A 14,379-nucleotide genomic window follows, 5' to 3' on the forward strand; every position below is an offset into this window, starting at 1 on the left:
TGAACCACTGCTTCAGCCTCCAACCCGAAACCTTATTTTCCTCTCTCTTAAACCTATTTATTCACCTTTATTTTCGCTCTTCTTCCTCATTAACGCAAATTCCTCCCGCCACCAGCACGCCTTTCACCCGATCAATGTACCTCCCGACTTCTTCTTCTTCTTCTTCCTCCTCCTCGACGGATTTCGCGTCTTCCTCTTCCTCGTGTTTCCCCCGCCTCAAACACCAGCTCGTTGTCGCAGAAACGTCCCGGATTGGGAGGAGCCGCGTCGACCACACAAGAGGCTCCTGATCTTACGGTGCACCACGGCATTGCAACCACTACTGCAACCGGCCGCCTCAAGGATACCACAACCGGCGTCACCATGGTGAGTCGAACCTGCAAACCGCCCTGTGCCTTTTGTGGAACATTGTGAATATGATGATAATGCGCGTACAATGTCCGTGCACCTCGAACCGATTTTATTTAATATATCACATTAGTCAATATTCCAACCGTTCCGTCTCGTCTCGATTGTGAAGAAAACATGGAAATTATATTTATCGTTTAATTAATTATATTCATCGCAGCTGTTGAAACAGACGCAAACAGCACAATATGTTTATTAATTATTGTCGCCTTTCAAAATACACCGACCAGTTGTAATTATAATTTAATGAACTATAACAATAGCATATAGTTTGTCTGATGAAAGTACAATAATTCGCTTTAATTGGGCGACCACCTGCATGCAGTTTCAGGTTTACAGTATCATTATACGGTGTTGTATATAATATTGTGCTTCGTGCTGTTATTGACTTACTACGTCATATCATTATTATTTTCACGTCATTGATGTGTCGCTGCCCTGGGATCCTGCACCTCCTCCTTTGCTTATACAGTGAGTCAATGATCGGTGAATCGATGAATGTGGAGGCTTCTAGTAGATGCTCATTCAGCACGAAACTCACGCTTTTGGAAGTGGAACAATATATGGGAACCACGATACTAGTGCAACAATATATGGGAAAAATATACATATACGGCAACCACGATACTCGTGGAACAATATATGGGAAAAATATACATATACGGCAACCACGATACTAGTGGAACAATATATGGGAACAATATACGGGAACCACGATACTAGTGGAACAATATATGAGAACCACGATACGAGTGGAACAATATACGGCAACCACGATACTAGTGCAACAATATATGGGAAAAATATACATATACGGCAACCACGATACTAGTGGAACAATATACGGCAACCACGATACGAGTGCAACAATATATGGGAAAAATATACATATACGGCAACCACGATACTCGTGGAACAATATATGGGAACAATATACGGCAACCACGATACTAGTGGAACAATATATGGGAACAATATACGGGAACCACGATACTAGTGGAACAATATATGAGAACCACGATACGAGTGGAACAATATATGGGAACCACGATACTAGTAGAACAATATATGAGAACCACGATACGAGTGGAACAATATATGGGAACCACGATACGAGTGGAACAATATATGGGAACCACGATACTGGTGGAACAATATATGGGAATCACGATACGAGTGGAACAATATATGGCAACCACGATACGAGTGGAACAAAATATGGAAACCACGATACGAGTGGAAGAATATATGGGAACCACGATACGAGTGGAAGAATATATGGGAACCACGATCCTAGTGGAACAACATATGGGAACCATGATACCAGTCGAACAATATATACGGGAACCCCGATACGAGTGGAACAATATATGGGAACCACGATACTAGTGGAACAATATATGGGAACCACGATACTAGTGGAACAATATATGGGAACCACGATACCAGTGCAACAATATACAGCAACCACGATACCAGTGGAACAATATATGGGAACCACGATACGAGTGGAACAATATATGGGAACCACAATACGAGTGGAACTATATATGGGAACCATGATACGAGTGGAACTATATATGTGAACCACGATACTAGTTGAACAATATATGGGAACCACGATACTAGTGGAATAATATATGGGAACCACGATTCTCGTGGCACATAATACCGGAACCGCGATACGAATGGAACAATTTACGGGAACCACGATACCAGTGGAACAATATAGGGGAACCACGATACTAGTGGAACAATGTATACGGGAACCACGATATTAGTGGAACAATATATGGAAACCACGATACGAGTGGAACAATATATGGGAACCACAATATTAGTGGAACAATATATGGGAACCATGATACGAGTGGAACTATATACGGCAAACACGATACTAGTGGAACAATATACCGGAACCACAATACTAGTGGAACAATATACCGGAACCACGATACTAGTGGAACAATATACCGGAACCACGATACTAGTGGAACAATATATGGGAACCACGATACCAGTGGAACAATATACGGGAACCACGATACGAGTGGAACAATATATGGGAACCACAATACGAGTGGAACAATATATGGGAACCACGATACTAGTGGAACAATATATGGGAGCCACTTTACGAGTGGAACAATATACGGGAACCACGATACAAGTGGAACAATATACGGGAACCACGATACGAGTGGAACAATATACCGGAACCACGATACTGGTGGAACAATATGTGGGAACCACTGTATTAGTGGAACAATATATACGGGAACCACTACTTGTGGAACAATATATGGGAACCACGATATTTGTGGAACAATATATGGGAACCACGATATTTGTGGAACAATATATGGGAACCACTATACTCGTGGAACAATATGCGGGAACCACTACTTGTGGAACAATATATGGGAACCACGATATTTGTGGAACAATATATGGGAACCACTATACTTGTGGAACAATATACGGGAACCACAACTTGTGGAACAATATACGGGAACCACAACTTGTGGAACAATACACGGGAACCAATACTTGTGGAACAATACACGGGAACCACTACATGTGGAACAATATACGGGAACCAATACTTGTGGAGCAATACCCCAACCATTACTTTTGGCACAATGTGGCAACCACTATACTGGTGGCGTAATACGGAACCACTACTTGTGGAACAATACGGAACCACTACTTGTGGCACAATACGGAACCACTACTTGTGGCACAATACGGAACCACTACTTGTGGCACAATACGGAACCACTACTTGTGGCACAATACGGAACCACTACTTGTGGAACAATACGGAACCACTACTTGTGGAACAATACGGAACCACTACTTGTGGAACAATACGGAACCACTACTTGTGGCACAATACGGAACCACTACTTGTGGAACAATACGGAACCACTACTTGTGGCACAATACGGAACCACTACTTGTGGCACGATACAGAACCACTACTTGTGGCACGATACGGAACCACTACTTGTGGCACGATACGGAACCACTACTTGTGGCACGATACGGAACCACTACTTGTGGCATGATACGGAACCACTACTTGTGGCACAATACGGAACTAGTACTTGTGGCACAATACAGAACTACTACTTGTGGCACAATACGGAACCACTGCTTGCGGCACAATACGGAACCACTTCTCGTGGCACAATACAGAACCACTACTTGTGGCACAATACGGAACCACTACTTGTGGCACAATATGGAACCACTACTTGTGGGACAATACGGAACCACAACTTGTGACACAATACGGAACCACAACTTGTGGCAATATGGAACCACTACTTGTGGAACAATACGGAACCACTACTTGTGGCACAATACGGAACCACTACTTGTGGCACAATATGGAACCACTGCTTGTGGCACAATACGGAACCACTACTTGTGGCACAATACGGAACTACTACTTGTGGAACAATGCGGAACCACAACTTGTGGAACAATACGGAACCACAACTTGTGGAACAATACGGAACCACTACTTGTGGAACAATACGGAACCACTACTTGTGGCACAATACGGAACCACTACTTGTGGAACAATACGGAACCACAACTTGTGACACAATACGGCACGGGCTTGATGCGTCAAACGTCCTTTTATATGAACATGAAATCGACGAGCATGAAAGCTCGCTTGGAGTTTGCAAAAAAGCACCTAAAGGACTCTCAGACTGAGAAACAAGATTCTGTGGGCTTTCATGTGTCTTTCACTGAGGAGAGGCTTCCGTCTGGCCACTCTGCCATGAAGCCCAGATCGGTGGAGTGTTGCAGTAATGGTTGTCCTTCTGGAAGTTTCTCCCATCTCCACACAGGATCTCTGGAGCTCAGCCAGAGTGACCATCGGGTTCTTGGTCACCTCTCTTACCAAGGCCCTTCTCCCACGATTGCTCAGTTTGGCCGGGCGGCCAGCTCTAGGAAGAGTCCTGGTTGTTTCAAACTTCTTCCATTTAAGAATTATGGAGGCCACGATGCTCTTGGGAACCTTCAATGCAGCAGAATTTTTTTTGTAGGCTTCCCCAGATCTGTGCCTCGACAAAATGCTGTCTCTGAGCTCTGCAGGCAGTTCCTTCGACCTCATGGCTTGGTTTTTGCTCTGATATGCATCGTCAGCTGTGAGACCTTATATAGACAGGTGTGTACCTTTCCAAATCATGTCCAATCAATTGAATTTACCACAGGTGGACTCCAATCAAGGTGTAGAAACATCTCAAAGATGATCAAGAGAAATGGGAGGCACCTGAGCTAAATTTCAAGTGTCATAGGAAAGGGTATGAATACTTATGTCAATGTGATATTTCAGTTTTTTCTTTTTAATAAATTTGCAAAACTTTCTAAAATCCTGTTTTCTCTTGGTCATTATGGGGTATTGAGTGTAGATTGATGAGGGAAAAAATGAATTTAAACGATTTCAGCATAAGGCTGCAACATAACAAAATGTGAAAAAAGTGACGGGGTCTGAATACTTTCTGAATGCACTGTACTCTTCGCAAAATACATCATGGTATCTTCAACGTCGACCAACTAATGCTAGCCAACAGGACACTCAGCTTAGCAAATCACCTCCGCTCTATCTGCCCTATTAAGAGACGTGACACTTTGTGACGTAGCACCGTGTCCAATCAGCACCAATCTGACAGTTGATGGTTGGGCCATAAACTAAAACAGCTCGAATGCAATTGCGCACCTCCAGCACCATCCTGTCGGACTATGAATAGTACGCAGAATGTGAATGGTACAACCACACCATGTTGTGGAGACACACATGGGACACTGGATGTTTGCTACCGAGGTTGGAGGAATGGGAAGACAGTGTAATTTCCGTTTACAGTGGTTACTGAGGATGTTTCCCTGAAATTGTAAAATATAGGTTGCTGGTTTTTCCTCTCCAATATGATTCCCATTCTGGAAGCACGCAGCATACTGTTTTTATCTTATTGCACGTACACTGGGGTTCCAAGATTGAAATATCTCCTTTGCTGTTGTCGAATGGCACTCTTGTTCACCGTCAGACGTTGGCATCGCCTCCCCGCCCCAATGTTAGCCTGCTGTCACACGTGGCATTAATCGCTCCATCATCGCAAGGCAATGCTTGGGGGTTTAATTTCCAGCTGCCTTCCCTGCTGCAACATATCTCCCGCAACTATTTTTCTTGATGAGCGTGACCCCTTTCCTGGGAAATGCAAAGATTCAGTGCTATGTTCCTCTTGATAGTTTCAACTTTTGAATGCACAGACTTCATATTTTATGGGAATATTTTGTTTGGTTTTTAGATGTCACTAAACATGTTTTAATCATGGAGTTTAAGAAGTGCTCTCCGATTTGCTTATTGGAAATTCGTTTTTGGGGAAAAAAAACAACAACAACATTCTCAGTGGCTTTTCTTGTTTTCCATGATATACAACTCTCAATTTCTGTTGCCCCGCTCTTCTGTGTCTCCAGGGGAACGAGATGAGCTACCCATTGGATATGTGTACACACTGTGAGTAGGCCTGTGTCTGTTCGTCTGTTCAATTGTGTGAACAAATGCATGCGCAAAAAAACAAAACTTTTTCCTACAAGGCTCAATAATTGGCCAAATTTGGCCAAATTGGCCAAAAAGATGTCCTTCAGCACATGTTGTGTTTTTTATTTTAAAATCTTCTTTTTAATATTGAAATTCGCCCTTATCAAGGTCGAGAGGCAGTAAAGGTTCTCCGCCTTGTTTGGGGCTGGTAGTGTAGGGCTATAGAGTAAAAGAATAAGAGGAAAAACTGGCGAAGCATTTTGTTGTTAAGGCATTAAATTCTGGATTGGGCATTCTGATTACATATAATCAGAATCATTAAATTCTGATTACATATCAATAATCAATAAATTCAAATATCAATTCAAATATCATATCAAATATCAATAAATTCTGATTACATAATCATTAAATTCTGATTACATATAACTAGTTGCATCAATGCTGATGTGGTGACCCATGTTGATTAATGCAGGATTTTGTAATTTGTTAATGGTGCTGGTAATAACTCGCTTGCTTTTTATGAAAAGCAAGCTGTGGACACTTTAACCTCCAACTATATGCTACCAGATATTATTCACAGTCTAACGTCCATCCAAGGGACGGCACACACATTGATGCCTCGCATTGCCTGAGAAACACCAGGATGGCAGTTTATAGCTGGTTTGAGATTTGAACCCAGGTTAGACAGATCTGAGGGGACTATGCATACCCCTGGGGTCTCAGGCCAGGCTATCTTGGTGTTAAAATGAAGTACAAATACGATACATCTTGGCCTTTTTGTGCAAATGATGTTCTCATGATTATTCATATTCAGTGTGTTCCAAAAACACCTGGCCAACTTTGGTTGTTAATATATTTCGAAGATCCACAAATGATACAACCCTTTGGTTTATATGAGACAGAAACTCGTAAAGCTTTGTGCACACCATCGACACACTTCAACGTGAGCTCTGTTGGTCGTGCACAGGACATCAAGGCGGTACATGAATTATTGCCATGTTCGGCTCAGAATGTTTGCGTCAACCAGTGTGCACGCAGCTGTGATCGGAGAACGAAGATCCTTCAGGTTTGTCAACTTGGTATTGTAGACAACGCATTTGACGAACCCCAACCGAAAAAAAAAACAAGTACAAAAAGTTTTAATTTAAACAAAAGCCGCGTCGATGTTACACAATGCCTAGATGCAGCTGTGCCTATAACGTCGATGTTATAGGCACAGAACATTCCTATTGATTCGATTACTTGATGTTATTTTTGTGCAAAGTGAAAATATATCTCGGCAATTTCCCGTGTGTGGCGACGAATTTTTAATATATCTCGGCATTTTCCCGTCTGTTATTTCAGGCGGTGTATGACTGACCATGCGCGATTTAAAAAATATATATCTCGGCAATTTCCCGTGTGTGGCGACGCGTGAACGAAGCTATGCTCCTCTCTCCACATTATTGTGACGACGTATAAATTAAATATTTCATCGTGACGATTGTCATGAAATGGACGAATTTTTAATATATCTCGGCATTTTCCCGTCTGTTATTTCAGGCGGTGTATGACTGACAATGCCGCGATTTAAAAAATATATATCTCGGCAATTTCCCGTGTGTGGCGACACGTGAACGAAGCTATGCTCCTCTCTCCACATTATTGTGACGACGTATAAATTAAATATTTCATCGTGACGATTGTCATCAAATGGACGAATTTTTAATATATCTCGGCATTTTCCCATCTGTTATTTCGGGCGGTGTATGACTGACCATGCCGCGATTTAAACAAAATATATATATCTCGGCATTTTCCTGTCTGTTATTTCGGGCGGTGTATGACTGACCATGCCGCGATTTAAACAAAATATATCTCAATGGACTTGAAGTTACAGGCCTTTGAGAATTCATTTCGTTCTATAAAGGGCAACTTTCATCGGATTTTCTTCCCGTTTTTTTCAACCGAGTCTAAAACTATGTTAGCGACTGTGAAAAATGAAATGATATATCGAATTTGATTTGAAAGAAAACTGTGTGAGAGAGCAAGACACCACGGGCCTACAAAACTGGCCTCAAAGCTATGCGAGTTAATAAAATGGTGGATATTTGTTTATATGAAGCCTCTCCCACAATGGGTGGAGCTATGGTTCCCAGAATGGGTGGAGCTTTGAGGTTTTGTCTTCTCTGCAAGAACAACAAGAACAACAAGAACAAGAAGAAGAAGAACAAGAAGAACAAGAACAACAGCAGAGGGCACTCTATGACCAGCGTCTTGCGACGCGGCTAACGAGAAAAATGACCACATTGTGGTCACCAGCTGGACGTGTAGAATCATGAGGATATCCGTTGCAATATGCGCTACCAAATTCGACCAGTCATTAAATTATACGCATGCACTGGCGTCTTTTTGTCTTTCAGTTCTGGTCTTGTCCTTTGTTTTGCGACGCAACATGCTTCATCAACTGATTACATGTAATGTATGGACGTGAATGTTATTTCTGTTCTGTTTTGGTCTGAGGTAAATGTCCATGCAACCGTATTTCACCGGTTAAGTGTGACCATATTCCAAGTCTCACACTGTGGTCGCTTCTTTGGTATTTCTCACTCCGCTGTATGTCTATTTGTATTGTGTACCTGGTACCTGCATACGCTGGGATTCTGCTGGTGGACTAAGCATCCCCGAGGCTCGGCCCCTGTGCAAATTGTTTTCATGTATGTATATATATGTTAATTACACCTAATTTGTGTCAAGTTCTGTGAAACGAGATTGATATGAAAACTTTCATGTTGTCTTTGTTGCTAAATTTATTCTGGTTTCTTCAAACAAATCGCGATTTTAGTCCGCAATGTTCTTACCTCATACCAACGCACATCCGAGTGTATGCGCATGCGCTGTTCAAAAAGGCACCCCAACAACAACAACAACGCGGTCCTCTCATAGAGCTGCTCGTCACAGCTAAAAATCAAGCAGCGTTATGTCTGTTGATCGTGGGGTCAGACGATTGGTCCATCTCAGCCAATCCAGCGACCTGGAAATTTTCCATTCAGGATGACTTGAACCACTAAAGCCCCAATGAGGGGGAGCGCCGTCCTGTTGAAAAATGATTTGCAGGTATTCGGGTTGTTGCAGGTCTTCAATCTGTGGGAAGGCAAACCCTTCCAACATGTTCATGTAAATTGTTGACTGTTGAGGTTACTGTGTCCTCCGAAAAGAAAAACGGACCCACCCACGCATTGACCCTTGGACTGTCGTGTGTGTATTCAATGACCATGTGGGGGGTTTTCAGAGCCCCAGAACCTCACATTGTGCTGGTTGTCCTTCCCCGATACATGAAAGCAATATTTGTCTGTGAACATGACCTTTTTCAGGTAATCTTCAACATCCTTTATATAACAGTGTTTCCAAGGCAAATGCCTTGCATTTGGGTCCGTCATTTGGTTTGAGTTCCTGCAAAATCTGCATTTTATGGGTACAAAGCATCAGTCTTTTATGCAAAATCCTGTATACAGTGGTGGTTGGTAAACCCAGTTCTCTGGATGCGTGCCGGATTGATTTCCTGGCACTTTTCTGAAATGATTCATATACTGTTCAACATCTGCTGCACTTGTGCTTGGTAAACCGGTACTTTTCAGTATCTGGCAACTTCCAGTCTTCTTAAACCTCTTGTACCACTCTCTGATAATAGTCCGTGGTGGCGGATTCCTTCCATACCTTGTACGGAAGTTATGCTGAACTTGCGTGTCGGATCTCATCTGAATGAACCATTTGATGCACTGAGCTTTATCCTGTGGAGTCGCCATTTTCTTTTATTTTAAACCATCAGACCTGAAAATAAAAACTTTTGAGTTTCTTGTCATATAAAACAAAGGGTATTGTTGTATCATTTGTGGTACCAAGTATATTAACAAGCAAAGTTGTTCAGGTCTTTTTTGAACACCCTGTATATATCAGCAGGGACCCACAAACATCCACACAATGTAAAATATAACTTCAGGTCCTTAACCTCCCCCTCTACTCCTCACAAAGACCAAGTCATCAAAAGCCCTCATCTTCTGCCTCCTAACCCCAAGTCCTCAACCCTTCCCCTTCCAATCCTGAGGCTTCAATCCCTCACCCACCTCAAACCTCCAAAGCCCCTCCCCACCCCATCCCCCCTACCAAAACTCCTCAATGCCCTTCTCCCCACAACTCCACAACTCCTCAAACACCTCCCTTCCTTCCCACTCCTCCCAACAAAGCCTCAACCTCACCCTTCCAACTCTGTCACATCTTTGCTCCCCTCCCCCAACCCCACCACTGTGTCCTCCCCACTTCCTGCTCACGAGAGCAAAATGGCATTCCACATCGATCATTACATCCGCCTCACCGCTGAAGGTGGATGAAGGTTATGTTTTCACACATGTCTGATTGCTTGTTACTTGCAAAATCGAAGATTGTTCAAGTATATTGGTCGGTTGCTTTTGTTATTCTGTCTGTTTGTTTGTTTGTTTGTCACTTGCCTACAGGTCACAATTCCAAACCGATCATCATGAAACTTCATCAAGTTGTCGAGGTCGTCACAATTGAGAAGCCAATTTTTTTTTTTTTTTTTTTGGTATACAAGATCAAGGCTCGTGTAAGAGCGAGCAGTAATAGCAAAAAAAAAAAAAGGGACACACAAAACATACAATAAAGGGAGCGGGAGACAAGATAGGGAGAGAGAGGGAACTACACAAGTACAACAGCAGAGAACAGGGACATCGGGAGATCTGTGGGAGGGAGAGGGCTTGGGGGGAGGAGGCATGGGAAGGTGGGGGAGGGGGGGGGGGGTTGGGAGAGGTATAAACATACATGGACGGTATTTCAAAAAGTGGATCTGGGGTGAATTAACAGGGGTAGAAAAGATCAAGGTTTTGGATGGGGGAAGATAAGAGATGGTGGTGAACAGCTGTTTTAAAGACCTGGAGGGAGGAGTGGGATTGAAGGGAGTGGGGGAGTTTGTTCCAGAGGTGGGAGAAAAGGGGAATGAAAGAGTGAAGGTGAGCAGAGAGCCTAGATTTTGGCAGTTTAACCATAAGAGGGTTGCTGGCAGATCTTGTGCGACCTGAAGGAATATTGGGGGGGACAGAGCACAGAGAGAGCTGGGGGAGAAAGGCCGGAGAGGAGTCAGTAGAAGACAGAAAGACCACCAACCTGCCTGCGGTGAGTGAGTGAAAGGCCCTCGGAATTAGCTTCATCGCAGGAGATTCCAATGATTCTGAAAGCTTTGGTTTCAACAGCGTGAAGCCGAGCTAGGTGTGAGGCAGGAGCACCAGCCCAGAGGGGGGGGGGGGGGGGGGGAGGGGGGGGAACAGTATTCCATTGAGCTGCAGATGAAAGCCTTGTATGTGGTGAGGAGCTCAGGTGTGCCAAGGATGGACTTCGCATGACGGAGAATGCCTAGTCGGCGACTGGCTTTGGAGGCCAGCTTGGAAATGTAGTTTTCCCAAGAAAGATCATGGCAGATAGTGAGACCCAAAAGCTTGAGCGACAGAACTTCTTGAAGAGGATTGTTGAGAAAGTAGATGGGAGGGTTTTCCAGTCGGTCTTTTCGGAGAGACATAGTAAGAGTGTGAGATTTGTCAGGATTGAAAGACATGTTCCACTTGTTTGACCAGTCTGTGATTTTGTCCAGGTCTGCAGAGAGTGAGGAGGCTGCAGACTGCCGATCTGAGGGATGAGGAATGGAGCGGCAGATAGTGGTCATTAGCAAAGAGATAGAGAGGATTTTCCAGAGAGTCGGAGAGATCATTGATGAAGACCAGAGATGGCACAAGGCCCAGAACACTACCTTGGGGAACTCCAGCCAGAACAGGAAGGGTAGATGACAGAAATCCATTCAGGGCCACATGTTGCCTACGACCAGAGAGGAAGTCCGCAAGCTATGAGTGGAGATTTCCATGGATACCATAGGAGGAGAGTTTGGTGAGCAGAGCTGGGTGCCAGACCATTGTTACGTGCTCCTCCCAGACCCCCTGGTCACGGTGTACCTCCGAGCCCTGAGAGGAGTCACGGCAGAAAAATGTGTTATTCTGTATGTCAAAGATCAATGGAGAAGCCACCCCAATTGTTACTCACAAACAAATATTGTATTAAGATCACACAAGAATAACAGTACAACAATAATAGTAATCAAAAGTACAATCAATATGTCCTATGATGGTACCATCAGTTTTGTGATATGTAACTCACTGTGCTCCAAGTGAGTGAAACAAGAACATCCCCAATGTCTCTTATTCCCGGCTTCAAGCCCAAAGTTGATTCGCCCCAGCGATCGCCAAAACGATGTCCAATCGAGACCAGAATCCCGTGCGGATGGCAAGTACAGTCACACAGCCCAAAGCTGCACAAAGGTGCCCTCAAGGCGACTGGGAAATCACACCCTCGGGTATGGACTTTCACGGCTCACAGTCGGCGAACCGCAAATTAATCTTCAGAAGCCACGGTGCACACACACACACCAGATACGTCTGAAAGCAGTGAAAACGGCTGACGAAGCAAAGAAACCTTGCTCGACGCGCGAAGCGCACGAGTCAAAATGGCCGACGACCCGTTCTTGAGACGGCACGGCCCGACGATAATTCTCCTCGGAATCCACCGCCAAAAACCTGACACGCAGGTTGATCGGTCACAGCGATGACAACTCTGTCGCAGGGACCCCTTTCCCGGGAAACTCGAAAGTTCGCTAGTGACTCCCGTTCGACAACGTTCGCTTCAGAACACGGAACACCTCGGCTTTCTTGTCCGACTCACTCGCTCCGCCCTCTTTTTCCTCCTCTTCCTCTTCGTTGCCATCCGGTTCCTGTTTCATTTAAAACATTAACTTTTAACTTTTGAAAATAGAAATATCTATTCCCTTTAAATGACAACAATAATAAATACATGGAATCAGAAATGTTTACAGTGGATGAAAACAACCACAACGGAAGTGACGAATCCGTAACACCGTATCGAAAGCACGTGATATGTCAAGGGAGACAGCTCTGATTTCCTGTTTGGCATTGAGGTCCTCCATCCATTGTTGAGACAGCAGAAGCAACATGTCCAGAGTAGAATGACCTGGTCTGAATCCAAATTGATGATCAGAGATCAAGCCATTGGAGAAGAGGAAGGATTTGATATCCGAAGCAATGATGGATTCCATGACTTTGCTGATAATTGGGAGCAGGCTGATTGGTCTGTAGTTGCAAGGATCTGTTTTTGCACCTTTTTGTGTAAAGCGGTAATGTTTGCTGATTCCAGGATGCTGGCAGATTACCTTGAGCAAAAGAGGGTGAAAAGAACAGAGAGACGGTGAGATAGAGCGGCAGAGCAGGATTTTAGGACCCGTAGGCTGATGCTGTCTGGTCCAGTTGCAGAATCAGAGCCGAGGTTTGAAAAAACTTCTCCACCTTGTCAGGAGAGAAGGACACAGAGTTCAGGAGCAGTTGGGTTCGATTGGGAAAGGTGGGAACAGAGAGAGATGGGTCTGGGACACAAGATTTTGAGGCAAACACAGAGTTGAGGCATTCGGCTTTGTCGCGTGCTGTGTCAACTGCGTAGCCATTTGAAGTGAGCGAGGGGATGGAGGGGGAACAAACACCAGAAATGGATTTGACCAGATGCCACCAGGATTTGGAGGAAGGAGACAGGTTTGAGAGTTCAATCTTAAGTGTGGAGAGATAGCGCTTCCTGGCTCTCCTGAGGGTAGACACACACTTGTTCCGAGCTTGGTGGAAGGAACTGAGATTGCCTTCAGTTGGATTTGCCTTCCAAGAGGCAAAGGCAAGTTGTTTCAGGGCAACTGCCTCACCACAAGATTCAGTGTACCATGGACGGGGAGGAAGGGTAAGACAACTGAAGACGAGATGGGATAAATCTGTGCATGAGAGAGAGCAGTTTGCTTTGGAAGAAATCCCAGGAAGAATTGATGTCAGAGGCAGTAGAGATGGGAGACTAGTCCAGATGATTGATGGTTGCTTGCAGACCATGCCAGTCAGCCTGAGTGAAATGTCAGACTCATCGGCACTGAGGAGGCTCTCTGAGAATGGCCAGAGAGATGTCCACTTTGACAAGCACATGATCAGATGAGCCGATTGGAGCAGAAGAAGAGCAGCAGACATTTTCAGGGATGTTTGTCATTACCAAGTCGAGAAGAGAAGATGCTCCATTGACTGAGATCCGGGTCGGGAAATTGACAGATTGTGTCAGTCCCAAAGAGTCGCAGAAGTCCTTTGCTGAGGTGCCATGGCTGGTGAGAGAGGAACCCACACCCAACCAGCTGGCATGATGACAGTTGAAGTCGCCACATATGAGGAAGAGAGAGTTTTGGATGAGTTGATAGAAGTTGGTCCATGTTGTCCGACAGCGAAATGTAAATGGAGGGAAATAATGCATCTCGAGGGAAATAATGCATCTTTGCTCCCTTT

At 44.3% G+C, this 14,379-nt stretch overlaps 1 protein-coding gene across 1 annotated transcript in view; it reads left to right on the top strand.

The window, feature by feature from the left end:
- The first annotated feature begins 311 nt into the window (after positions 1 to 311).
- Positions 312 to 14,379, top strand: part of LOC137435294 (calcineurin subunit B type 1) — a 60,958-nt gene continuing 46,890 nt past the window's right edge. The window contains exons 1-2 of the mRNA XM_068128950.2: positions 312 to 366; positions 5,902 to 5,941. Of these exons, the coding sequence (XP_067985051.1) occupies positions 364 to 366; positions 5,902 to 5,941 (43 nt within the window). The 5' untranslated portion in view covers positions 312 to 363. The remainder of the gene's footprint in view (positions 367 to 5,901; positions 5,942 to 14,379) is intronic.

Source organism: Myxine glutinosa, chromosome 1, assembly GCF_964187855.1.
Source record: "Myxine glutinosa chromosome 1, kmMyxGlut1.1, whole genome shotgun sequence".
NCBI classification, from domain to species: Eukaryota; Metazoa; Chordata; class Myxini; order Myxiniformes; family Myxinidae; genus Myxine; species Myxine glutinosa.